This window comes from Callorhinus ursinus, unplaced genomic scaffold (assembly GCF_003265705.2).
Source record: "Callorhinus ursinus isolate GAN/ISIS: 27379988/994484 unplaced genomic scaffold, GSC_fseal_2.0 scaffold9, whole genome shotgun sequence".
NCBI lineage: Eukaryota > Metazoa > Chordata > Mammalia > Carnivora > Otariidae > Callorhinus > Callorhinus ursinus.
The window spans coordinates 59,489,294-59,516,378 of record NW_027397071.1 but is presented as its reverse complement, the minus strand read 5'-3'; the positions used below and the strand labels follow the sequence as shown (position 1 = coordinate 59,516,378).

The following is a 27,085-nucleotide window of genomic DNA, read 5'->3' as shown; positions in this document are numbered from 1 at the left end:
CGGGACTCCAGGATCATGACCTGAGCCGAAGGCAGTGGCTTAACCAACTGAGCCACCCAGGCGCCCCAAAACAATACTTTTCCAGCTATTTTTCTGTATAAAGACGAAATTCAAGATGGAATTTTGGAAATGTGTTCACCTGTGTACTGAATTTAACTCTCCTGTTTTATTTTAATTTTTTTAAAGATTTTATTTATTTTAGAGAGAGGGTGTGGGGGGAAGAGGGGCAGGAGGAGAGAGTCTCAAACAGACTCCTCATTGGGCATGGAGCCCGATGCAGGACTTGATCTCATGACCCTGAGATCATGACCTGATCTGAAATCAAGAGTCAGACGCTTAACCAACTGAACCACCCAGGCGCCCCCTGTATTTAACTCTTTTAAAAAAGAAATTGCAAAATGTTTTTGTTTAAAAAATGCTACAGAACTGGGGGAATGAACTGGGGGATGGGCATTAAAGAGGGCACTTGAAGTAATGAGCACTGGGTGTTGTATGCAACTGATGAATCACTGAATTCTACCTCTGAAACTAATAATATGTATATGTTAATTAAACTGAATTTAAATAAACAGTTTTTTAAAATGCTGTAGAATTATATATTTGGGGGTTGATGTCAAGCTGTATAGAAAATGAAAGTTGGCTTCCACTCCTATTCTCCACAGGCAAGTACTGTTAATAATTTGATAACTATAACTGTCCTTCCAAATACTTTTCTATACACATACCGTAGTTAATATATAGAATATGTAAATATGAATGTTTTTAAATGAAATGGGCTCATTCTGTGTTGATGTCCTATAGCTTCCTCTTTTCACTCAACAGTTTATCATGACTAATACTTTTCCTATAGTAATACATACATCTACCTCTTTGTAATGGTTTTTGGGAGGCTGGGGGATCAGGAGTCAGGGGCTGTTTCCCAGCCAGATTAAATGTTTTTCCATATTTGGCTGTTTTGGGCATTGGGGGCTTACATTCTCTGCTAAGGATTATTGTAAAAAATTATTGCTCTTGTTATAAAAGAAATATAGGCTATATTTTTATGCTAAAAAACTCAAGAGCTAACTTTTAGAATTAAAGGACTAGCTACCAACAAAAGTATAAAATACCAAAAATAACTTTAACAAATATGAGACCTATATGCAGAAAATTGAGAAATAATTGAAAAACCTGAAGTGATTATGAGACATACTATATTCCTAGATGGAAAGACTTTTTAAGAGACAGATGTCAGATCTTTTCAATTTTTGGATATACTACAATTCAAGTGGATGAGTGTGATATGAGGGATTTGAAAATTATTCTAAAGTTAACCTGGCAGAATAAGCAGGAAAGAACTGACCAAGAAAAATGGTTTTTAGGAATCTCCCTTAACACTTCTCTTTAAATTGTAAAAAAGTATTCTGAGGGGTGCCTGGGTGGCTCAGTCAGTTAAGAGTCTGCCTTAGGCTCAGGTCATGATCCCAGGGTCCTGGGATAGAGCCCCACGTCAGGCTCCCTGCTCAGTGGGGAGTCTGCTTCTCCCTCTGCCTCCCCCCACTCGTGCAAGGGGAGTGCTCGCTCTCTTGCATTCGCACATAAATAAATAAAATCTTAAAGAAAAAAAAAGTATTGTGAATGGTGCTGGCATATGAACAGATACAGGCAGATTTGCCAGTCAGAAGGCCCTGGAACAGACTTTAGTATATAGCAATAACTATAACAACTAGAACTTAGTTGAGTACTTTCTCTGTGCCAGGCAGTATTGCAAGCTCTTTATGAGTTAACTCATTTAATCTTCACAACAACTAGAAGAGGGTAGCATTATTATTATTATTATTATCATCATTATTATTATTATCATCATTATTATTATCCGTCTGTTACAGATGAGAAAACAAGGCACAGAGAACTTATGTAACTTGCCCAGAGTTAAAATAGCTAGCAACTGGCAGAACTCCAGATGACGACTATGAATTAAACTGCTTAGTATTTCTTCATTATATGGATCCAGTTTGCTTTAGATGGACATTGTTTCTGTTTCTAGTCTTTTCTATTGTAAGCACTACTTTAGTGAATATTAACATATTCATATACAATGAATAGACATTTACACACTATATCAGGTGAAGATGCACATGTGGGTAATTAGGAGGACAGATGCTAGAACCAGACTATCCTCTCTGTTCCCAGTTTCTGCCATTTACTAACTGTGGGAACTTGAGCAAGTTACTTGACCTCACTGTGTCCCAGTTTCCTTATCTATAAAATAATACTTACTTCATAGGGCTGTTATGAGAATTAAGTGGGTTAATATTTAAGCATTTAAAACACTGCTTGGCTCATAGTATTAGCATTTGTACATAGCATAGTATTAGTTCACACAGAGTACATAGCATTTATTAAATAAAATATATCATTTTGCATGTGTGTGAGTTCATCTGCAGAATATGTAGAATTGCTGAGTCAAAATGTTAGGAACACTTATAATTTTGATAGTTATTGCTAAACTGTTTTCCAGAGAATTGATTACCAATTTTCATTCCTGCCAGCAATGTATGAGAGCTTGCCAGTCGCCTTACATTCGTACAACAATGTTTAATTGAACTTTTTGATCTTTGCCAATCTAAGGTGAAAGTGATAGTCTCACTTGACATTTTAAATGCAGTTAACCATCTTATATTGAAAAGTCCTTTTCTTCCCTTGAATTGTCTATTGATATTCTTTATTCACCTTTTATCTATTGTTTGTTGGTCTTTCTCTTTTTAATTTGAAGGAACTCTTGCAAATATTTTTTCCCAGTTTATGTCTTGACTTTGTTCATTGTGTTTAGTCAGCCTTTTGTTATATGGCCTCTGGATTTCAGGTCACAGACTTTTCAAAATTGATGAAAATTCTCAGCTATTTAAAAATATTACCCTTTCCCTATACTTTCCTTATGGAATGTCTATCAGAAGTATCTTGTATCTTCTCTCACTTTATCCTACACATCCTGTAGACTTAAAAAATAATTTCAGGGTGGGCGTCTGGGTGGCTCAGTTGGTTAAGCAACTGCCTTCGGCTCAGGTCATGATCCTGGAGTCCTGGGACTGAGTCCTGCATCGGGCTCCCTGCTCGGCGGGGGGCCTGCTTCTCCCTCTGACCCTCTTCCCTCTCGTGCTCTCATTCTCTCTCTCTCAAATAAATAAATAAAATCTTTAAAAAAAATAATTTCAGGGATGCCTGGGTGGCTCAGTTGGTTGAATGTCTGACTCTTGATTTCCGCTCAGGTAGTAATCTCAGGGTTGTGGGATTGAGCCTCACATGGGGCTCCGTGCAGGGCGTGGGGCCAGCTTGTCCCTGTCCCTCCCCCCTTCCTTACTCTCGCTCACTCTCTCTCTCTCAAAAATAAATAAAATATTTTTTAAAAATGTTTAAAAGAACAATTTCCATGTCTGTTTCTTTGTGCTACATTCTTGGTAACTGCAGTGTTTTTAGATCATTATATCTCTCTGTCTGATTGGCTTTTGGACTGATTAAGAGAATCTTTTCTAGGCTGCGTTGTAGACATGTTCCTTCAGCAATTTTGTATTTGCTTCTGTCAGGTGCTCTAGAGGTTTCTCTGGGATTGAACTAATTTTTATGTTAACTTCTCAGCTCAAGGGTTCCCAGAACATTTAGGTGTAGGATAAATTCAAATCCTATACCAACTCAGTACTGTGGTTAGGAATTCTTGGGAAAGACTTGTCCAGCCCACTCCTGTGTACCCACCTAGAGCCCAGACCAATCTTAAAGATATTTCATTGTCTTATCCCTTCTCCTGTATAGTCCTTTGAGGGACCAGCTTTATGCACTGATATATATTTTATTATATATATATTGCTTCTAACTTCGTAAGTTAAAACCTAAATTCTTGGATTACTGAAACTCACAGTCCCTTTCTGCCCCAGAATAACTCTAGGTAGTTATATGAATTTAGGTGCTCTCTGCTCTTTGTATCTGGCTCCTGGACAAATCCTTTACTTTGTACACATGAATATGCATTTAAATTTTTGTTACATTTTTATCCAGCATCTGGTGTTTTCAGGTTATCTAGCTCAACATAATGCCTGACCTTGAAATGTTTATTATATATATAATAAAAGAAGTTCTTATTCTTTTAGCTAGGATTAGAAATTTTGAAGCTTAGAGTTGTCTGGAAGTAAACATACTAAAATAATCATTTGTTATCGCACTACACAAGTCAAGCATTAAGTTTTGACATATTTCTTTTGAATTGACTAATTTTATCTGTTAATTCTCATGTCAGGGGGCTTAAACCTTGGTACCCTTTCTTCAAAAAAGTGAATGTGGTGACTTGGGAATATTTAAAATGCCAATTTGTCCACCAAGTTTCTTTGTTTGATTTTCTTTCAGCCAGCAAATACTGCAAAATGTTAGTTGAAGAAGAAGGATTGCAGCTTTTGTGTGACATCCAGAAGCACAGTGAGGCAGACCCCCAAGCACAGCAGATTGCAGCCTCCATTCTAGATGACTTCAGAATGCATTTCATGAACTATCAGAGACCCCTTCTGTGTTGAATGCCCTTCTTAACCTCTGGGGCTTCAGAGGTGCTCTCTGTTCTCAGTGTCAGGACTTCTGCCTTGCCAGTAATTGAATGTTGAAACCAGTTGTCATTGGAGTTTGTGAGTTGGTCGCCACACTGGCCTCTTATTGTTGATTTTCTGTAGGCTACAAAAAAGTTGGATTTGAATCGTAGCCATAATCCCAAATCAAGTTGGAATCATTCTGAGAGCACCCCTTCAATAGTTTTGCAAAATCAAAAAAAAAAAAAAAAGTTTTGCAAAATCAAGTCTCGGACTCTGTGGGAAGGTCTGTGAGCTTGTGTTTCAACAGCCCTGCCAATTACTTTTCCTAACCCTGGCCGGTTTCTTAACTGGGGGGGTTTGTCAGACGAAGGGGAAAGAAAGACCAACGGGAGACCTTCGTATTTGTGTTAAATTTCATGTTTGAAAGAATATCCTGAGTTGTTACTCCTAGTTATGTGAAGCTAATAGAAAAGTACGTGAAAAAGTTCTGGGAAATACATGCTTATTGGGAGGCAGAATCTCCACTGGAGGGGAGGAACAAGGTGGGGGGAATTTTTTTAAAACAAATATCGAAGTATCTTCCACTTGTGGGGGTAGAGGGAAGAAAAATAACCTTTTTTTTTTTTTTTTTACAATTTTGGATATCTGCCTCTGGCCTTTCTTCCTCCAACTTTACACATTAGACTGAGTGAACATAGCATTCTATGTAAGTGGGTGTGGTGGTGGAAAATAGTAGCATTTAGGACTTCAAGTAGCGTGTTTAGATGAAGATTGTATAGGGACTATGAATCTTGATCCTGTAAGGTTTTGATTTTAGTGGGACTGTGACCAACCCAGGAGGAGGAGGAAGCCAGAAAAAAGACTTTACTATAGATTTCAAGAGTGCTTTTGCCTAGAATGGAGGCAAGAAAAATAGGGGCTTTTGAGAACCAACCTCAACTGCAGTATACAGTAGCAGAAGCTTCTGTTTGTGTCCTTTGCAAACCTCCTCTGTGGAACAGAGTATCGATTCCTTCCTTATTACTGACAGCTAACAAAATGTGTCTTGCCATTTATCTGTCCAAAGAACAAAAGTAAATTCCTTTTTGATGAGTAGCATATTTTCATACTAGATACTTGTGCTTTTAGCTGGCCAGACTCTTAACTGGAGTACTGTATACCATCTTTTGGAATCAAATGAGGCTTATCCTTACTCTGAATCATATTCCAGATTCTTGCTCACCAGTGTCCCACTGGATAAAGGGCATTTGTAACCTGTTTCCTTCTACAGTTCTGAAACTGCACCATATTTTCTCTTATTCAGGGTTCTGCATAATTCCAAATGGCTGTCTTCATTTCCTGACCTGGGTTCTAGTACTTTAGAACATTCTGTTACCAGATACTAGCTTGTGCTACTGTGAGAATGTGGTAGGAACTGGTGCCTGCTGAGGCACCCCTCCAAGTTTCATTTCATTCACAACAGTCCTCTGGGATAGATAAGTTGTATTCTCCTCATTTAACAGATGAGAAAAAGGACGTTCAGTTACTTTCCAGAGTAGTTACAGCTAATGCATAGTTCCAGCTAATATGGTTGGTTCTGGTTTTATGGCCTGAACTTTTCTCTTACTCTTCCTTCCAGGAAAAGAGCACCCAGCCTTGGGCACACTTATATTTAGCAGCATATCAACAATGCGGGGGAGGGAGTATATATCTGTGCCCTTCACTTAGTGTCTCTAGGTCAGGCCTAGGCCCGGGAAGCTCAGATGAATCAAAGAATAGCCATAAGGCCGCAGCGTAAGATGCAGCCTTCTCTACCTTGGTCCAGGAGGAGGACTAGCTAGTGTGCATATGTATTTATCAGGCCCCATCATTTCTAAGTGTGTCGTCCTCTTGCTAGCCTTCACTCTTGCTGTTCCCCCTCAGCCCTCTTCTCCTTGCCACAAATGTCTGTTGAACCTCAGGCTTCACTCCAGTGTTACCTGCCCATTTCCTTTGTTCTCTCCTTCAGACTTAATGCTCCCTTCTCAGTGCTCCTGAGGGCTATGTACTTCAGCTATCGAAGATTGCCTGCCACCCTATAGAGTTCACAAAAAGTTTTCTCAGTGATAATTTCATTTGGTTCTATTAAAAACACTGTACATTAATCATAACTCAGGTTTATTGAACATGAGGCGTAGGCTTTTTTTTTAATCCTCACAGCAGTTTCATTTTGCAGATGAGGAAGCTGAGGCACACAATGAATGGCAGAGAGCTGGGATCTGCAGTCTGATTCCTGATGCCTGTTCAGCCACTACCAGGGTTTCTGTGTTATCTCTGTTGTACAGAGGAAGAAACTGGAGGGTTCTTACAACCTTTTGCCATCTCTGGTGAGCACCCGATAACTGAGAGGCAGAGGTCAGGCCTGAGAGCCAATAATACAAAGGCCCAGATGGTCTGTTTTAATCCTTAGTTTACCATTTGAGTAGGGAGAGACATATTCTCCAAAGCCAACTTGACCCCAGTGATTATCTAGCCAGGATGAGGAATTATGAATATAGCTGTAGGTGGCATGGGCAGGACCTTGGTATCAAACACCATTCCAGTTTTATATCTGTCCTTGTCATTGTGAGGAGACTAAAGCCCAGAGAGGTGAAATGATGAACAGTCACCCTGCAAATTTTCCTTTTGGATCCTGCCCTGGAAGGCAGGCTTCTCCCATGCTTATAGTTAAATGGGAGTCACTTGCCAACAAATCTGGGGGGCCGCTTCTCCCTGAAGGCTGCCATGCCCTCTAGGCGGTCCTGAGTGGGGATGTTCTGAAACAACAAGACAGAGTATTAATTTTGCGGGGAGCTGCAGGGCCAGAGGCCAATAAAGACTTGCTCAAACTTGTCTACCCCCTGACAAGGTCAGAGTCCACGTCTTTCCATTGTCTCTTGACTCTGGTAATGGGCCAGGCAGAGGTATGGGCCTCAGTGCCTCCTTGGTTTCCTGGGGAAGGCAGGCCACATCTCTAGCTTCCGTGGCCTATCACATTAGCCTCCTGCACACTGCTACATGCCTCCAGAGAGATGATAGTCTGCAGCAGTCTGATAGGCGGCTGCTTAGTAGAGAAAAACAGTTAAGTTTTGCAGTAAGAAATCTGGCTTTGAGTCTGGTGTGTAGTTAGTTCACACCAGGTTCTGCAAGTTCCAGGACTCCTTGTTTAAGAGTACTGTGGATATTTGTTAAACTCTAGAGATTAGTATTTTTGACTCACCCAGGAGTCCAGGGCTAAATAAGTCAGCCCCAGGTCACCCCCACCCCCACCCCTCCTTCCCCCTCCTTCGCCCCCTCACCCTCATTGAACACACAGCCTGCAGGCTATAACCAAGGCCGTGACATCCCAACTCCAGCCTGGCCTCTACAGCAGCCACTGGTACAGAGAGTAGAAGTGGTGCTTTGTCAAGTACCTACCTGTGTGCTCTGTGAGTCTGTGTGCACCTAGTGTGGCAGGATGTACCACTATTAGATGGCTGAGGAAACAGTCCCAGAGAGAAGCAGTGTGGTTTCCCTAGGACTGCCCCAGGCTAATTCTAAGAGGGAGTGGTCCAGAGTCTAACTCTTCAGGTTAGGAGGAACCTACTAAATTGGTTATGTGTGGCACAAGGCTTCCCACTTTGGCCTGGCCTCTGCTTGGAAGTGTGCGCGGACTGGCAGCGGTCACATACCTGGGCATAGCATATTCCTTCAATGGCCATCCCTGATGAGATGTCCACCTGTGAAAAAGAAGTGGTGCCTTGATCAGCCTGACCTTAAGCCACCTCCGTCTGCACTGGGTGCCAGCCCACCCTACTGCCTATACCCCCATTCCCTACTGTTCATGGATTCGTCTGGTGCAGTATTACTGAGGCTTACTGTATGCTAGTCCATCTGGACAGAGATGATTATGATAAGGCAATTCCCACCTGGAGAGGTTTAACACCGTTTGTAACAGTGATAAAACAATGTTGGGACAAAGGGGTGGGGGAACTTTGAAAACAGCGGGGAGGATGGCACTCGGCCTGGAGAGCTGAGGAGGAGGGTAAGTGTGAGCTTTGCTTGCACAGCCAGTGGCCCCTCTTCGCATCCGGCCGCCTCTCCATGCCCCGGGCCCTCCTGGTAAGGGAACTTCACAGGCTTTCCGTTGCCCTGAGGAATAATGTCCTAGGCTTCTATGGCCGGGCCTCTGGCAACTTTCCAGCCTCTACTGCCCAGTGTTTACTGCTCCTACCACTTATAAGCCCTGTTCTAAGAGAAGCACCTTGTGTGTATGAACTCATCTACTTTTACAGCGAGGGTTATTATCCCTGCTATACAGCTGAGAAATCAGGCATAGAAAGTAAAGGTCACAACAGTATATGGAAAAGCAGGTCTTTGAACCCAGACAGGCTAGCACCAGAGCCTTTGTCCCTACCTTCTGTGCTATGTAGTTTCACTCATTCCTTACTCCCATTCAGTCAAGTTGCTTGTTTATACACTTCTGTGCTTTTGCTCATACCATTCTTTTTCTCAAACCTTAATCCTTCCCAAGGCCCAAATCTACAAAACATCTCTAACCCAACACTACCCAGTAGTAGCCACTAGCCACATCGATATCATAGCTCTCACCCTTCCAGGGTATCCTCTTGATACTTCCCTTTTTTTAAGTAACCTCTGTACCCAGTGTGGGGTTCGAACCCATGACCCCAAGATTAAGAGTTGCACGCCCTACTGACCAAGCCAGCCAGGCATCCCTGCTTGGTATCCTTAACCTTGTATTAGTGATTCTGTGTGTATCTGTCCTCTCTCCACCTTGGTGACAGTGACCGTATTTAACTGATCTCTGTGTCCCAGTTCTCAGCTCAGGTCTAGATTCAGTGTGTAACGAGTGAATTGATGAGTAAGTTGTCTAAGGATGGATTAGTTTGCATCCAAGACACCACCCTGAGCTGTGTCCTTGAGGTCACCTTTACCACCAGCACAAACCCGAGAACATGGTCTGGGAGCCACACAGAGCTTCGTTCTTATTACTTACTCTATGACCCTAGACAAGTCATTTACCCTTTCTGGACCTCAATTACCTTCTCTCTAACAGAGAGAGATGAAAATAAAATGTAATTCAGAATGTCATCTGGCCAAACTTTACATTTCATGGGTGGGTAAACTAAGGCACAAAGAGGTCATACTCAATGTCTGTTAGAAGAGTCCCGTTTTTTAGTTTTTCCAGCTGTGCTTTTAGCCTGCATTGGTATGAAAGCACTGCCTCCTAGCCCCCCCCACTGACTTTAGTGGACCCAAGTCCTGACCCAGAACCTGCTTACCTCCATTCCTCTATCAATGGCTACTTTGCCCAGCCGCACAGCAATGGGTGCCTAGGGAAAAGAAAAAAGAAAAGGCTTGGTTGAGGGAATTAGTGCTGATAGTTGGCGGGGGACGGGGGTTTGGAATAAAGAGAGGGACATAGCTTCGTGGTGGGGGAAGAGTCATGGACAGGTAGATCGGTCTGGGTCAAGTTCCAGCTATTCTACTGACTGTTAGATTTTGTTAGTGTTAGTACCTACTACTTCTTGGTTGGTAGTCTTTTTTTTTTTTTTAATGTTCAGTTAGCCACCATATTGACATTCTTAGCTATAATGAAGGAAGCCTGACTGATCCCTGATCCTCCCAATTCTGACTATCTGAGGTTCTTGTCGTTTAATCCAGCCCACCAATGTGTATAACATGCTACCATTTACAAAGTGTTTTCCTACCCACAGACTTGTTTAATGGTGCTACCCACCCTTCAAGGATGGTGCCATCTTTAATTGAGGCTCAGGGAGGTGAAGCACTTGGCCATGTTTGTCCAAAGAGTGACACTTGGACACCTTTCCCACCGTTGCTCTGTTCCCCTACCCCTCTCATCTTGGCAGATAGAAAAGCCTCCACTGCAAGAAGGTTTCATCCCAGCAGAGTAAACAAAAGGTCAAGATTAGGAACTTGGGCTTTGTGGAGTCTGACCGGCCTGGGTTGAGATCCCAAGGGGCCATTTTACACAGCCACTTGGAAGCAAGTGCATCAAAGTGGCCACCTTTGCTTCACTGATCTTGCTTCTAATTAACTTGTGCCGCTACAGGACCTGGTACTCCATGCCCAGCCTCACTTCCTGGCAAAGACTGCATTTACTTACTCTGTTGCTTGTATTGTATTATTTGAGGTTTTTGTAAGTACAACTTTCTCAGAAAAAAAGATTTTTAAGTCTGTTAACATAGAAGCTATAAATGAAAAAGCTAGCTACATGAACATGAATGACCTCCTGTAGGGAAAAATGCCATGAATAAAAGACAAAAGTAAAAAACTGAGAAGATACATTTGTGATGCCTTTTTTTTTTTTAAGATTTTATTTATTTATTTGACAGAGACACAGCGAGAGAGGGAACACAAGCAGGGGGAGTGGGAGAGGGAGAAGCAGGCTTCCTGCCGAGCAGGGAGCCCGATGCGGGGCTCGATCCCAGGACCCTGGGATCATGACCCAAGCCAAAGGCAAACGTTCAGCAACAACTGAGCCCCCAGGCACCCTGTGATACTTCTGACCAGCAAATGTCCTTGATTTACAAAGATCTGGCATAATTTTTTAACAAATAATTCACAAGGGTAGTTCACAGAAAAGGGGATATAAGCATAAGGATTTTTTCAGTTTTACTCTTAAAGAAATGTAGCTCAAAACCATGAGGTGCCCCCTTTCACCTAAGAATAGGTAAATCGTAAAATGCTGATAATGCCCACTATTGCTGAGATTCAGGAAATAGCTATTTGCATGCATTATTAATAGAGTAAATTGGTACAGTGCTTCTGAAGGCAACTTGGCAAGAACTGGCAAATGTTATTATATGGATGTATGTACCCTGATACTGTAATTCTGTGTAGGAATCTACCTTATAGATGTACTTCTAGAAGTACATGAAGATGTTTAGTTATATACTCCAGCTATTTTGCAGTAGCAAAAAGCAACATAAATGTTCATTATTAGAGTACTGATTAAGTAATGATGGCATATCTGTACTGTGAATGAAAAAGTGTGCAGTTATTTAAAAGAATGAGGTCGGTAGTATGTGCTGAAATGGGAAACTCCAAAATATTGGGTGAAAAAAATGAAGGTGCATACTAAGTATGTATATTGTTATCTCGTTTGTGTAAAAGATGTTGGCATGACATGCCTTTGGGAAGAGGAGAATGGAGAACTTCACTTTTTGTTTTATACTTTTCCAAACTGTTTGAATTCTTTACTATGTGTATTTTAATTTCATGTTTTTCAAATGTCTCTTAGAACTGGATTAGCCTCTAAAGGTGTGTTCCTTGTCCCCCAAACCATCTTAAAAGGAATTCAGAGTTGTTTAGATATGTGAGTATATGTGCATAATATATATTCTTATATATACAGTGAAAATTTCTGGAAGAGTGTGTAAGTTGACAGTGGTCATCTCAAAAAAAAAAATAAAACAGTGGTCATCTCTGGGGAGAGGGATTGGGGAATTGAGAGCTGTTTTGGTGACCACGTATCCTGGTTTGCCAGGAACTGAGAGTTATCAGGATGTGGGACTTTCACTTTTAACTGGGACAGCCTTAGGAAGACAAGGTCACCTGGGTCACCCTACTTTTTTTTTTTTTTAAGAATTTATTTATTTGAGAGAGAGAATGAGCACAAGCCGGGGTGGAGGGAGCAGAGGGAGAAGCAGACTCCCTGCAGAGCAGGGAACCCAATGTGGGACTCAATCTCAGGACCCTGGGATCATGACCTGAGCTAAAGGCAGATGCTTAACTGAGCCACCCAGGCACCCGACCCTATTTTTGATTTTTCTTTATGCCCTTATATTCTTCTGTTCTATTTGTTTTGCTTGTCATGAATATGCATTATTATTTAAGTAACTACCTAATAAACTGATTTCTCACCAAAGAAAAGTAAAAACTATATAGATATGGTATGTGTGTATGTGTTGAAAATATAATATTTTTTTCCTGAGTGTGTGGATATATATATATATATACCATTTGGCTCCCTAGTCTTGGTGGTTTATCCACTAGAGAACAGCTAACTACCACACCATCCCCAACACCCCATCCAGGAACCCTCTCATTCTTGGCACCCAATAACTCTGCCAGGAATTAAAGATTGGGATTAGTGAATGTACAACTAATTTTTGGTAAGCTGGTGTCTTGGTATACAAAGCTACTTTTAAGTACTGAAATACTAGTAATTATATTAATAGGATACCATTGCTTCAGTATATTAAAAAATCTGAAATCTAAATCCTCTTGCATTCAGTTCATGCAAAAAGACAAACCCCACAGTCCCCAAGTCTTGCTTGCTATAGCCACCGCCCCCCTTCCGCGCCCGCCTGTGGAAGTGCAGTCAGCCATGTGCTACCTTGAGTCACTCAAGAGTTTTGTGTTGGTTCAGAGACTTTTTGCTCAAGTGTAACAGAAACCTGACAGCATTAAAATGGTCTAGGTAACAGCATCAGATTCCATTTGTATGTGATGAAGAAAAAAGAAAAGACACATGCTTTCTTTTAGACCGAACTCACTATTAATTTTTAAAAGTTAGAATCTTTACCCTCAGAGAAGACCTCAAAGTTAGAACAAGAAGGATTATATAAACTTAAGGGAGACAGATTTTTTCTGAAATAAAATACTTTAGTGATTAATTAAAATACTTTCATCTGTTAATATTAAAATAATATATAGTTAACAGTTTTATAAGCTTTTATCTTTATTTTGTAACATGTTTAATTTTTTTGTGTTGGAAATGCATTTGATATTTAGTTTGAGTTTAATATTCTGCACTCTTTTTTAAAAGGGTACTATACATCAGTGGTTCTTTTTTTTTTTTTTTAAGATTCTCCTCATTTATTTGACAGAGAGAGAGCACAAGCAGGGGGAGCAGCAGAGGGAGAGGGAGAAGCAGGCTCACCAAGCAGGGAGCCCGATACAGGGCTCAATCCCAGGACCCCGGGACCATGACCCGAGCTGAAGGCAGACGCCCAATGACTAAGCCACCCAGGCGCCCCCTGCACTCTTTAGAATACCAGTTTTTATATTGTATTTTGTATTATGCAAAATAAAAGCCCAAATACCAGTACTGTCTTTTTCTGGTATTGCAATCACTTTTTTGTGACCTTGATTGAGCAAGTCACTTAATGTTTCTGGGTCTGTTATATCACAGATACAACAGGGATAATCAACTCAGCTGGACTCTACTAGTAATTCAGAGACTTTTAAAGTACATAGGATTGTGTCTGATGGCTAAGTCAGTATTTACTATAAATTATAAAACCTAGTTCCATTTCAAGCTGCTTTCATATGGAAACTTGGGATATCCCTCTTGGTCCTCTTAGAGTAGTAAGAAGCCAGCAGTGAGAGGCTCCCAGGTCCTTGAAGACCCCATCAGCCAGATCCTGTCCTGGTACACGTAGGCTGAGTCCTAACACATGTCTTACATGATGCATTTCAGGAATTTCTCCACCCTGCAGTGTGGCTGAAAAGATAAGCTGGTTGTTCTTTATCTGCTTTAGAATTTTGCTTTTTTAATTTTTGGGACATTTTATTGCAGTACTGTCCAATATAGTAGGCACTAGCCACATGTCGCCATTAGCATCTGAAATGGGGAAGTGTAACTGAGAAACTAAATTTTTTTTATTTTTAAGTAATCTGTACACCAGTGTGGGACTTGATCTCAAACCTAAGATCAAGAATCGTGTGTTCTACTGATTGAGCCAGCCAAGTGCCCGGAGAAACTAAATTTTTAATTCAATTTAAATATAAGTCTGGGGGGCGCCTAGGTGGCTCAGTCGTTAAGTGTCTGCCTTCGGCCCAGGTCACTGTCCCAGGGTCCTGGGATCAAGCCCCGCATCGGGCTCCCTGCTCAGCGGGAGGCCTGCTTCTCCCTCTCCCACTCCCCCAGCTTGTGTTCCCTCTCTTGCTGTGTCTCTCTCTGTCAAATAAATAAACTCTTTAAAAAAATAAATAAAATAAATATAAGTCTGGATAAGTGGATCTTGTGTGGCCCCATGGGACATACCCCCCTGGCCTCCCCACAGTTGCACCCCCCCTCCCTCCCCCATGGCACAGGCCCTCCCTCCTGTGCTGGGCTGCAACCACACCTGGGGCAGGATCTCCTGGGCCAGTTCCCGTGCCCGATGGTAGGCGGCGTTGCCCTCCTCATTCTGGGAAACAGCGTGGTTCACCAGCCCCAGGGCTTGGGCCTGTGCACCACTCAGTCTTCGGCCTGTGAAGATGAGCTCCTTTGCCAGGGCCGCCCCCAGGCATCGAGGCAGCCTCTGAGTCCCTCCTGCCGGGATGGAGCAGGGTTAGTAAATCCACATGGGAAGTGGGAGCCCAGAGAAGCCCAGTTTGGGAGTCAACCAAGACTTCTCAGAGGAGCAGATTCTGAGTGAGGATGGAAGGGCAGAGCCCAGAGCACAAGGCAAAAGAGGAAAGCAGGGAAGTAACCTGGAGAGAGTGGGATTAAGTAAGAGAAGGATGGGTGCAGTGGGTACAGTTACCTGCTCCGGGGAGGAGCCCTCGGGTAGTTTCGATCAGCCCCATGACTGCTGAGGAAGCTGCTTAAACAGAACAGAGTGAAGCACCCACACTATCCTGCAGTGCCAGTCCCCAGAGGGAAGAGACATCTGCCTCTAGGCTCTGCTCAGCCCTCCAGCCAACCACTTCATGAGCTGGCCACAACAGACCTCTCCAGACTCTGCCTTGGGAAGAGCCCTCGCACGGAAGTCAGGAGGCTCAGGCCCTCATCTACTTCCCAGGGGTGGAGGTATGCATCCAGGCCAATCTCACCCTGAGCCTCATTCACAGGTGGAAAAAATAGTGTTACCCCTCTCCTGCCTTCATCAGAGAGCTGCTAAGGATCAAATGAGGTAATGGTGCTTGTAACAAGGGATTCTTGGAAGTTGCCCAGTGCCTGTTAGTGGGGTAATGGATTCTCTGTCTCACTGGACCCTTGCTCCTGCTCCTACCAGTTACTCCCTCAGCTTTTCACCAGCCTGTGTTTCCCTGAGTTCCAGTCCACATCTCCTTCCGAGTTCTGTGTCCTCTAAGGAGCTCTCCTGGAGCATCCCACCCCACAGGCTTCTCCTGAATCCCCTCACAGGCCATCTGAACCATACAGTGTGGCCGCAGGGAATGGCCATTACTCCTGCCTATAAGGGTTTTATATTCTCTCCGCTACCTACCAAAACCCTGCAAGTTAGTTGCCCTAAACATGGGCCCCTGAGAAGCAAGTTGGAGCATCACCTGACTTGGTATTTTGATGCCTTCTCATGTAGATAGAAGCTACCTCTATGCCTGGAGGTACATATTTCTAAATGTTCTACCTGGAGTGGCAAGAGAAAGCAGCAAGGGGAAGTGAAGAGAGTGGCACCAGATAGCACTCGGACTTTTTCTAACTGCCTCCTAGAAGGGCAATTAATTATTTTCTTCCCCTCCCTCCACTCTTCAAAACTCAACTGCTCTGAACAAGTAATGCAAACCTTGGCTGGTGCCACAGTGAACCAGAAGGCAATGTTCCTGCCCAGGTATGTTTGTGAGTAGCTGGACTGGTGACAAACTGCCCCTGTGACTGTCTTTTTGCAAAACATGACACAACAGAATTGGCTTGCATAGAACTGGAAAGTTGAACAATTAATCTTTGTCCTCAGTCTCCCCTCTCTGTCCTCTTTTTGTTCTCTAGCCAGTTGCTCTGGGGTTGGTAGAAGCATTCCTGAGATGAGGGAGGCTGGTTCTGAGAGGTGACAGGTGCTACAGTGGTCGATGGCTGGGCCAGGAGGGGAACCAGCTTACACCCAAACTCTCTGGATCTCCCACGTCACCTTTCTCTAGTTTTGCTGCTGTTTGGAAAGCCCAGAGTAGTGGCTCACTTTGCAGAACACCCAGACTTACTCTGTTTTACTTACGCTTGCCTCCTCACCCTACCCCACCTCTCCTCCTGCCCAGTACCTGCCACTCGGAGGTCACAGGCCAGGGCGAGTTCCAGGCCTCCGCCCAAGGCAAACCCGTCCATAGCTGCGATGGTGGGCGCAGGGAAGGCTGCTGTGGAGATGAAGAAGGGCTCAGCCTGCACGGCCCTGGCAGGACCAGGACAGGGACTCAAGGCTAGGGAGGGGCAATGGCCTCATTGGTCCCAGGTTTGGAGCCTCACCTGGTACCTCAGCCAGGTTATCTTAGAAGTAGGTTTTCCTATTGGGGAAAGTTGGGGAATCAGCCGGGGTACTAGAGTGGGGAGATGGGCTAGGTGACCCCCGCTCAAACCCACTTTCCTGTTGGCCTCCCTGGGACCACCCTTTCTGTTCTGTGTCAAGCCCTATACTCGGTGGGCTGGGAACATAGAACTGAATAGACATGGGGAAGGCAGACCTATAAACAGGCAATGATGACCCAGGGTGATCAGTGCTCTGATAAAGTTTAGAGATAAAGCTTCCTGGTGGTCTTAAAGGATGAGTAAAAAGTTCAGGTGGCCAAGGAGGGAAATTCCAGGCAAAAAGAACAGTAATTGTCAAAGCCTGAAAGCATGCTTGGTGAAATTTGACTCCTATGGAATGCCCTCCTCCAACCCACTGCAAGAACCTCACCAATCTCATTCATCAGGCCTCGGAGCCGCTGGACAAAGATCCCCACTTCTGCCTCACTCATCTGCTCCCGCTCCTTCAGGTCTGCACCTGCAGATGGTGAGGGGTTGGTGACAGCCTTTGTGACATGACCCATTACTGAATCCCAGGCTGTTGAAGGATCCATCCAAGAAACTTGAGGAGAAGCAGCCAGACAGGAAGGTGAAACATCAGGAAAGCATGGTCAAGGAAGCCAGGGAGGAAAAGGGGGTTTTGTGTCAAAAAAGGACAGGTGCAACAACAACAAAAAGGTAAGTTGGACATCAGAATTAAAAATTTTGTGCATCAAGGGACACTATCAAGAGAGTGAAAAGACAACCCACAGAATGGAAGAAAATACTAGCAAATCGCATATCTGGTAAGGTAGTAATAATCTAGGATACATAAAGAACTTGAACTCAACAACAAAAACCACAAAGGACAAGGGACTTGAATAGACATTTCTGCAAAGAAGATGCAGACAGATGGTCAATAAGCACAAGAAACGATGCTCAACATCATTAGTCATTAGGGAAATGCAAGTCAAATCCACAATGAGAAACCAGCTTCACACCTTTTAGGATGGTTATTATAAACAACAATAATAGAGGCAGAAAACAAGTGCTGGCATGGGTGTGGAGGACCCTGATACGTTGCTGGTGGGAACGGGAAATGATGCAGCTGCTAAGGGAAACACTCGGGTGGGTCCTCAAAAAGTTATACGTAGAATTACTATATGCAGCAGTTACACTCCTAAAAGAATTAAAAGCAAAGACTCAGAGACTTGCCTGCTGTGATTCATAGCAGCATTATTCACAATAGCCAAAAGGTGTAAACAACCCGGTGCCCATCAACGTAGATAAACAAGGGGCACCTGGGTGGCTCAGTTGGTTAAGCATCTGCCTTTGGCTCAGGTCATGATCCCAGGGTGTTGGGATCGAGCCCCACATCAGGCTCTTTGCTCAGCAGGGAGCCTGCTTCTCCCTCTGCCTTTCGCTCCCCCTGCTTGTGCTCTCTCTGACAAATAAATAAAATCTTAAAAAAAAAGATAAGATAAACAGAATGTAGTATATATACAATGGAATATGGTTCAGCCATAAAAAGGAATGAAGTCCTGCCATGCTACACTATGGATGAACCTTGAGGACGTTATGCTAAGTAAAAGAACCCAGACCCAAAAGGACAAATGCATGATTCCACTTGTATGAGGTACCTAGGATAGGCAAATTGATTGAGATAGAAAGTACAACAGAGATTATCAGGGGCTGGTTGGGGGAGGAGGAATGGGGAGAGATTGCTTAATGAGTACAGGATTTGTTTGGGATGATGAAAAATTTCTGGAACTGGACAGTGGTGATAGTTGCACGGCCTTGTGAATGTACTCAGTGTCACTTAATTTTATACTTAAAAATGGTTAAAATGTAAACTGTGTACTGTATATATTTACCACAATTTTAAATGTATAAAATAATATTTTAAATGTATTATTTCTTTCCAGTTTTATTGAGAAATAGCTGACATTATTTTTTAACAGGAGGGGTCAGTGTGGTCCAAGGAGGCTGAGCAGTCAGGTAAGATGAGAGCTGAGAAGCAAGGGGCAGGACCCAGTGGCATGGAGGTGGGCAAGGACCTTGGTGAGAGTAGTGTCATCTAAGACCAGATGGCAGGGGGCTGGAGGTAGGAGTAGGGGGTGAATATATTCTCTCCAAGTCTGAGATTAGGAAGTCAGAGCTGGGAGCCCTAGCAAGTCTTTGATTAGTTCCAACCCCTCAATGACAGATGGAGAAACTGAGGGCCAGAGAGGAGTAGGGGCGATCCCAGGATTCCAGAGCAAGTCAGGGACAGACCTAGACCTCCTACAGTGCCCCATGGCCTCTTCCCACCTCCCCATTTACCACTGCTGTCCCTTCCCCAATCACCCAGCGTGGGTGCTTAGCTCAGCCCAGCATACCTCTCACTCACTTGCTTCTTGTTGTGGGGATGGGACGTTTCTTGTCTTTGAAACAGAAGTTCATGGTGCTTGTCCTCTTGTGAGGACCAAATTGTCCAGGGGCGGTGGAGAGCTATGGTGACAGGGACTGAGATCTTGTGGGTGGGCAAAGGGGCACAGAGTCCCATCTTGGCCACGGACCTTGTGAATGTCGCTGGACTCAGTTTCCTCATTTCCTCAATGAAGGGTCAGAACAGAGCATGGTGTAGCAGAAAGAATAAGGATTTGGGGGTCAGAGGTGCCAAGTTAAAATTCTATTCTGCCTCTTACTAGCTGTGTAACACTAGGCAAGGAATTTTATGTCTGAGTATTTGAGTTCACTTCTGTAAAATGGGAATAGTACGTCCTATGCGAGAGCTGACCTAAGCCCCCAACCTCCTGTAGGCTGGGGGTATCTTGCTGAGCCCTGGGATAGGGGCAGGGGAGGAAACCCACCTGCACAGAACACACCCTTCACTCCACTTCTGAATAGCAGAACACGCACTTGCTGGTCCTCCCGTAGCTGGGCCAGAGCTTCCAGCAGCTGCAGAGGAGACCTTGTCAGAAGCCTCCCAGCCCAGCGCCGGCCCAGCACCCCCGCACCCGCTCCGGGGTCTGCCCTTTCTCACCTCGCTGACCAAGATGTTCCCCAGGGCGTTGCGGGCACTTGGTCTATTCATCAGAATCTCAGTGATTCCTGCAGGTGACAGGGCAGCCTTGGGTGAGCCAGTAGGCCTGCAGCCGGGGTTCTGGGCAACCTCTGCCCTTCATGAGCACCATGACTTCAGGCAAGTCACACACACCCAGGCTTCAGTTTCCCTGACTATAAAATGGAGAGAATAACCCCTTATTCTTTCTGCCTCACAGAACCGGAAGAGCTTGTACACCCCACGGATCGGTCTTTGTCCTGCACCTTTGTGAGCAGGTGCTCTCTCAGCCCGGGAGTCTGTCCCGTTGCTCCCTCTTCCTCCCCCGTGAAATTTACTCATTCTCCGTGACCAATTCAGCCTCTAAAATAGATCTCAGATCTTTTGGCTAATATCCCTCTCTGCAGCCAGTCACCTGGTAAGGGCTCTCTTCTACTACATGAATCACCCAACTGGCCCTCTTGCCTTCAGTCTTGCTCATCCTACCTCACTCCACATTCATTCCGTCATTTGGGTCCGAATCCTCTTTCTAACCCAAATCCAGCCATGTCCCTCCCTTTCTCTTTTCACCAAAATTAAGTCAAATTCCTTAATACCACCCAAAAGATGCCCCCTTTCCCCAATCTGGCCATTGCTTCCCACTCTAGCCTTAACTCACCCCCACAATATGGGCCAGTTGTAGGGAAGAGAGACTGGCTCTGGGCAAGGTCTCAAATACTCAACCTTCTTGGCTCTTTTCCCTCCCGTGTTTACCAATCCTTTAGCCTTCAAAGGCCTCTTATTATTTTATCCCAGGGTTCTTAGCTTTGTCTGTGGAATAAGCAGTATTTATTAAGATGGCATTCTCAGTGTGAGTTGATTTGTGACACAGGGAAGGGACAATGAAAGTTTCAGGGCTCTCAAGGGACAGAGTTTCCAGCCAGGAGTTAGAGAACTATGGTTCAGGACAGAAGACCGTAACATTCAGACTAGGTTCCTTAGCCTCCCTAGAAACCTTCAAAAAGTTCTTTGAGCCCAGCAGGCCTGGAGGTCTCACAGAACGCAGATGTGCCCAAGGTCTTCTCCAGCTCTAGTGCTCCAGAAAAGAAAATGCTGCAACTTTGGGGAAGGGAAACTCTGGTAGATAGAGAAAAACCATGTCAGAGTGTAGAGGTCCAAGGTCTTTGTGGCAGACAGACCCTAGACTGGGCCCAATCTTCATATCCTCAATAATCTTCCCTGGAGTGTGGGCAGGAGAATTGCTTCTAACCAACAGAATGCAGCTAAGATCATAAAATGTCACTTCCAAGATTGGGGTTCAATTATATGGCAGAGGTGGTGAGGTATTAGTTCCATGATTAGGGTACAATGTATGTAAGACTCTGTCTTGCTAGGGTACACTAGACAAACTAGTGGCCTACAGAGAGGGTCATGTGGCAAGGAACTAGAGGCAGCCCCCAGGAGCTGAAAATGGCCCCCAGGCCAAGAGGAAGAAAACAGGGCTTCAGTCCTACAACCATAGGAGGTGAATTCTATCAAGAGGAGAAGCTTGGAAGCAGATCTCTCCTCAGTCAAGCCTATGATGAGACCACAGCCCTGGCCAACTCCTGGATTGCAGCTCAGTAAAACCCTGAAGCAAAGAACCCGGCTAAATTTAGCTTGGACTTCTCACCTACAGAAGCTATAAGATAATAAATGTGTATTATTTTAAGCAATAAAGTTTGTGGTAATTATGTGGCAATAGAAAACTATCATGGTCATGACGTTCTGAGACTGATAGAAACTTTCCTCTCTCCTCTTCACTTTCCTGTTCTGTCTCCTTTCTTTCTGGCTGTCTCCCATATTTCATCTCTATCTGTTCTCTCCATCTTTATCTCCTCCCTGCAGAATACAAAGGGTACTTGGCTCAAGTCACAGCTTAGCCATTGGCCTTGGGCAAGTTGCTTTACTCTTCTGGCCTTCAATTTCCTGATCCATAAATAGAAACAATAAAAAGGCTGTTATGAGGATTTAAAGAAATAATGCCTTTAAAGAAATAACACCTAGCTGGCTCAGTTGGTAAAGCATGGGACTCTTACTTAATCTTGAGGTTGTAAGTTCAAACCCCACACTGGGTGTACAGAGTACTTAAAAATAAAATCTAAAAAAAAAAAGGGAAAAAAGATAATTTCCCATAAGTGCTTAGCCAGAGTTTGTGGGTACAGTGAGCAGGAAAAGGGCATAGATGCTAGGGAAAATTCCAGGGTTCAATAGAAGGAAAGAATTTAAAGCTGGGTGCTGTGAGGAGCCATACAGGGCGTCTTTGGCTTTCATTCAATTTGCACTATTCCATGTCAGGTCCTGGAGAAATAAGAGAGGACTCAGCCATGGTCCTTAAGTTTTTACTTGAGCCCTGATTCTGAGAACATTGCCCTTACAGGACCTCTGCAGTGGGGATAGGTCTGTACCACACCATCTCCACTCTTACCAAACCCACCATGCCACTGGCTAATAATTTCCTTAGCAGCTAACCTCGGGTCACTTATGTCTGGATGGCCTAAATCACAGGCTAGTTATGTAATGTAGGTGGGAGTTGTAGGGGCCATGGGCAGGCTGCTTTGGGTCACTCTGGCATGAAGATTATTTGAGTTAAAAAGCAATCAAACCCAGGAGACTCAGGAAAAGCTCTTTACCTCCCCCACAACTGCCTAAAAAGAATTTAGATAGAGGATCTGATCCGGGAAGAGAGCTATCACCACAGATAACTACATTACTATGAACTAGGTATGGTAGACCGGGAGGAACCTAGCAAGATCTGTTGTTTGTTTGTTTGTTTGTTTTTTAAGATTTATTTGCTCGAGGGGCATCTGAGTGGCCAGTTGGTTAAGCGTCTGGCTTCGGCTCAGGTCATGGTCTCAGGGTCCTGGGATTCAGCTGGAGTTGGGCTCCCTGCTCAATAAGGAGTCTGCTCCCTCTCCCTCTTCTGCTTCTTCCCCCACTCGTGCTCGCTCTCTCAAATAAATGAAATCTTTTTAAAAAAGATTTTAGAAGTAATAAGATAAAAAGATTTATTTATTTGAGAGGGAGAGCTCTGGAGAGCAAGCAGGGGGGAGGGGCAGAGGGAGAGGGAGAGAAAGTCTTAAGCAGACTCCTTGCTGAGTGCGGAGCCTGAGCTGAAACCAAGACTCAGAAGTTTAACTCCTTAACTGACTGTGCCACCCAAGGCACTCCATGGCCTGTTTGATCAAAGTTCTCTATGTCCTATTGTTTCTGGGTGGTCCAGCAAACATTTGTTTACCAAACATTTACTCCTTTTAGATTCCTGTGAATTGCATTCCCTCCCTCTGAAGTCCCAGACCCCTACCCTCTTCTTCTTAGTTTATAAGAGTGACATATATATCTCATTTTGCCTGTTTTTGGAATTTCCATTCTGTGTGAATTCCCTGTACACACAAAATTAAATTTTATTTTCTCCTGTGTGAATTCTCATGTCAATTTAGTCCAGCTAGAAAGATCTTGAAGGGGACAGAAAATTCTTGCTCCCCGAAAGTCAATAGAGAGCTTTTTCTGTATCTTCACTTAATAAACTTCTCTCCAGGGGCGCCTGGGTGGCTCAGTCGTTAAGCGTCTGCCTTCGGCCCAGGTCATGATCCAGGAGTCCTGGGATCGAGTCCCACATCAGGCTTCCTGCTCATGGGAAGCCTGTTTCTCCCTCTCCCACTCCCCACTTTGTGTTCCCTCTCTCGCTGTGTCTCTCTCTGTCAAATAAATAAATAAAATCTTTAAAAAAATAAACTTCTCTCCGTTGTCAAAACAAAAACAAAACAAAAAAACCTTAGACTCAAGCAGGGAAAAAAGGAAGAAATAAATAGAAGATGTATAGTAGGACACCATCTATGTACTTTGGCTCAGTTGGTTAAGCGACTGCCTTCGGCTCAGGTCATGATCTCGGAGTCCTGGGATCGAGTCCCACATCGGGCTCCCAGCTCACTGGGGAGCCTGCTTCTCCCTCTGACCCTATCCCCTCTCATGCTGTTTCTCTCTCTCTCTCTCTCTCGCTCTCTCTCTCAAATAAATAAATAAAATCTTTAAAAAAACTATGTAAATTAAAACACAAACTATGTTACATCAAATTTAGGGAGAGGGGTTGGAATTGGGGAGAAAGTAAAGCCAAGAAAATGGCTTTGCCCTGATGGTAACAGGCAGCGGACTGAGGCGTGTGAGTAACGCCACTGAATGCACTTTGGTCTCCTCTCACCCCCCAAAAAACAACAGAACAGGTGCAATCGGAAAATATTTTCTGCTGAGGGAGCAGAAGGCAAGCTGAGGGCAAAGCACAAGCTAACACGCGGCAGCCTCCCCCTTAACCCCCGCCGGCCCAGGTGGAATATGTGTGACATTCCTCAGGGACTTCTGGCCGCCCCAGCACAAAGGAAAGGGGAAAAAAAAATGGTTAACTGATAGGGATCACAGTCCCGCAGGACTTGAGTCTCCAGCAGTTTGCAACTGTCTTAATGATTTCCAAAAAAAAAAGCAATCTCCAGAAACGTATAGATTCCTGGAGCCCTAACATTACCCACCCCTCCATAGGACAGAAAATCTTATATAATCAGTCACTCCTCACAACCCCAGGGCACTTTCTGTCCGCGGGTCCTGTCCCTGCGCTTTAATAAAACCACTTTTTGCACCGAATTCGCATCCAGAATTCTTTCTTGGCCATAGGCTCCAAACCACGTCACCAGGGACCAGCGGGAACTTCCTCTTTGACTCAAAAAGGCACAAAAGTCGGCCAGCGTGGGCAGGGCCAGAGCGCAAGGAGCCGTGCGCCGCTGACGCCCCATCCTCTGCTCTCCTCTCCCCCCTACTCCGCCCTGCCTGGCCAGCGGGATTGGCTCCGCCGCCTGCCCCCTGGAACCCAGCCAGGACTCTAGGCCGGGACGGACAACTGGCCTTTTAAAGTTACTGGGGTGGAAGCGGTGGGTCGCTGGTGCCTCGTCCTATCCCTGCGCGAGTTCACCTCCCCTCCTTCACAGCCCCAGGCCACCGAATGGGGGACTGAAGGGACTTTGGTTGACGTAGAGTCCCACCGCAATTAGGGGTCGGGGCGGCTGGCAAGGTGGTCACCCACCTCCCCGGCCTTACGAAAGGCTTGGGGAGCCTTGATTGGGAAACCGCAGCAGGGGATCAAATCCTCAAAGGCCGCGAGCGGCCCGCCTTCCCGTTACTGGTCTGTCTTCCCGCGTGTCGTGGGCGCGCTGGCCATGGCTCCCGCGCCTCCTGGGCGCTCCCCAGGACAGCGCACTTATACCTTGGTCGCGGCCGGTCAGGGCGCGCACTTGGATCTCCGGGTCTCCGGTAGCTCCGTGGGAGGCGCAGCTGCGGGTGCGAAGGGGCCTCCAGGGGCGTGGAAGGCGCAGGGTGCTGGTCAGGGCGCGCAGCATCTGGGCGCAGGCTGGGGAGGTGCCAAGAGCCCCTCCACTACTCCGTCCACTGCCGGGGAAAGCTCACAGCTGGGCCGCCGGTTTTCTCAACTGCTCCACCTCCCGGCGCAGAGCCCAAAGCGGTTCTCTACGCCTCTCGCCTTTTGGAGACTTGGAGCCCTGGCTAGGCGAAGCCCAACCAGCTCCGCTGAGCGACTGCGGGCAAGGATGTCAACCTCTTTAAGTGTCAGTGTTGTCATCAGTAAAGCGGGGATCCTAATAGTGACTACTGTCAAAGATAAAGGGGGAGGCTGGATTTGCAACGACATGGATGGAACTGGAGGGTGTTATGCTGAGTGAAATAAGTCAATCAGAGAAAGACATGTATCATATGACCTCACTGATATGAGGAATTCTTAATCTCAGGAAACAAACTGAGTGTTGCTGGAGTGGTGGGGGGTGGAAGGGATGGGGTGGCTGGGTGATAGACACTGGGTACGGTATGTGCTATGGTGAGCGCTGTGAATTGTGCAAGACTGTTGAATCACAGAACTGTACTTCTGAAACAAATAATGCAACATATGTTAAGAAAAAAGAAAAAGAAGATAGCAGGAGGGAAGAATGAAGGGGGAGTAAGTCAGAGGCGGTGACGAACCATGAGAGACATGGACTCTGAAAAACAAACAGGGTTCTAGAGGGGAGGAGGGTAGGGGGATGGGTTAGCCTGGTGATGGGTATTAAAGAGGGCACATTCTGCATGGAGCACTGGGTGTTATGCACAAACAATGAATCATGGAACACTACATCAAAAACTAATGATGTAATATGGTGATTAACATAACAATAAAAATTTTTAAAAAGGGGGGAGGCTGGTTATGGGTTTTACTCAGTAATATAAAATATACTATGGCAAAAGGGACTATCCAGTGTGAACTGAACCCGAACTTTTTTTTTAAGATTTTTTAAATTTACTTGACACACACAGAGAGAGAGACAGAGAGACAAATAGGCAGAGAACAGGCAGAGGGAGAGGGAGAAGCAGCCTCCCCTCCTGAGCAGAGGGCCCGAGGCAGGGCTTGATCCTGGATCTTGATCTGAGCGGAAGGCAGATGCTAAACCAAAGGAGCTCAAACTTCCATTTGTACAGAGGGGGCTGAGAGTTTTAAAGGGAGAAGAAGGGAATATGGAGGTGGGTGAACCGGGCCTGTATAATAGAATCAGGGAAGTGAAAAATTACAAAAATCATGGAACGCGTTTGGCCAAGTGTAACCTGCCTGGGTCAGTTAAGGGAGGCTTATCCAAAATTTAGGCTCCCACAGAGACGGGGTGGAGGTTTGGGTTGGGGGGGTTGTCTTCAGGTGTTGGCTGGAACAAGCAGTAAATTCTTTTGGCAGTGTTGACCTTAAAAATAAAAGTTATTTTACCAGCAAAAATAGGTTTATTTGGGAATAGCAGAGAATTGCAATTTGAGACAAACAAGCCACAGGATACAACCATAGATTAGTCCAACAGAGGAGAGAAGTTGGGAGGGGTTGTTTTGAAACCAAAACCCACTGGAGAAAAGCAAGAGTTCAGGGTGACAGGGTTTCTCATCCGCTGAGCTGCTGACCTACTAGATTTCTTGAAGGAGATACAATGTACATCCTCTCTTGATGGCTCTATAATTGACAATTCTTCCTGTGATTGACGTCCAGTGGTATGGCACCTGAGCTCAGCCTTCCAGCCTCCTGACTGCATTTTAGTAAGGTTTCTCTCTCTCTCTCTTTTTTTTTTTGATAACTTAATGTTTTGTTTGGTTCTGTTTTACAGGGAAAATCAACACCAATATACTCACAGTTTCTCTTTATTAATGTCTATAGCTGGCTTATATTTCTCATGCAGGCACTTTAAGGGGGGCTAGGGTCATCTTAGGAATGTGGCCTGGAGTTGCTAGAAACTATATTAGTGTTTAAGT

The 27,085-nt window shown here is 44.8% G+C and overlaps 2 protein-coding genes across 5 annotated transcripts in view; one reads left to right on the top strand and one right to left on the bottom strand.

Moving 5' to 3' along the window:
• Positions 1-4,622, top strand: part of ZYG11A (zyg-11 family member A, cell cycle regulator) — an 82,702-nt gene extending 78,080 nt beyond the window's left edge. Inside the window, 1 exon segment of the mRNA XM_025871912.2 lies at positions 4,375-4,622. Coding sequence (XP_025727697.2) covers positions 4,375-4,622 — 248 coding nt within the window.
• Positions 4,623-6,670: 2,048 nt separating this feature from the next.
• ECHDC2 (enoyl-CoA hydratase domain containing 2) lies at positions 6,671-25,430 on the bottom strand. 4 transcript variants are annotated; one of them, XM_025871879.2, is made up of 10 exons: positions 25,020-25,411; positions 19,736-19,803; positions 19,563-19,650; positions 17,123-17,209; positions 16,491-16,583; positions 15,044-15,100; positions 14,642-14,829; positions 9,827-9,877; positions 8,216-8,263; positions 6,671-7,321 (listed from the first exon to the last, which is right to left on the bottom strand). In XM_025871879.2, exons 1-10 carry the CDS (start codon positions 25,150-25,152, stop codon positions 7,244-7,246), a joined length of 891 nt encoding a protein of 296 aa, XP_025727664.2. In that variant the 5' UTR covers positions 25,153-25,411; the 3' UTR covers positions 6,671-7,243. The 4 variants fall into 4 exon arrangements, with proteins under 4 accessions (XP_025727664.2, XP_073752851.1, XP_025727665.2 ...); XM_073896750.1 differs by lacking the exon at positions 15,044-15,100 and having other exon boundaries at positions 14,642-14,766; positions 25,020-25,430; XM_025871880.2 differs by lacking the exon at positions 16,491-16,583 and having other exon boundaries at positions 25,020-25,423.
• Between the last annotated feature and the right edge of the window lie 1,655 nt (positions 25,431-27,085).

Coding starts and splice junctions, on each gene's coding strand:
- ECHDC2 (XM_025871879.2), bottom strand. CDS start 25,152: ATGCTGCGCGCCCTGACCAGCACCCTGCGCCTTCCACGCCCCTGGAGG. Junction 19,651..19,735: donor GGAACATCTTGGTCAGCGAG/GTGAGAAAGGGC, acceptor TCTCCTCTGCAG/CTGCTGGAAGCTCTGGCCCA. Junction 14,830..15,043: donor AGGGCTCCTCCCCGGAGCAG/GTAACTGTACCC, acceptor CCATCCCGGCAG/GAGGGACTCAGAGGCTGCCT.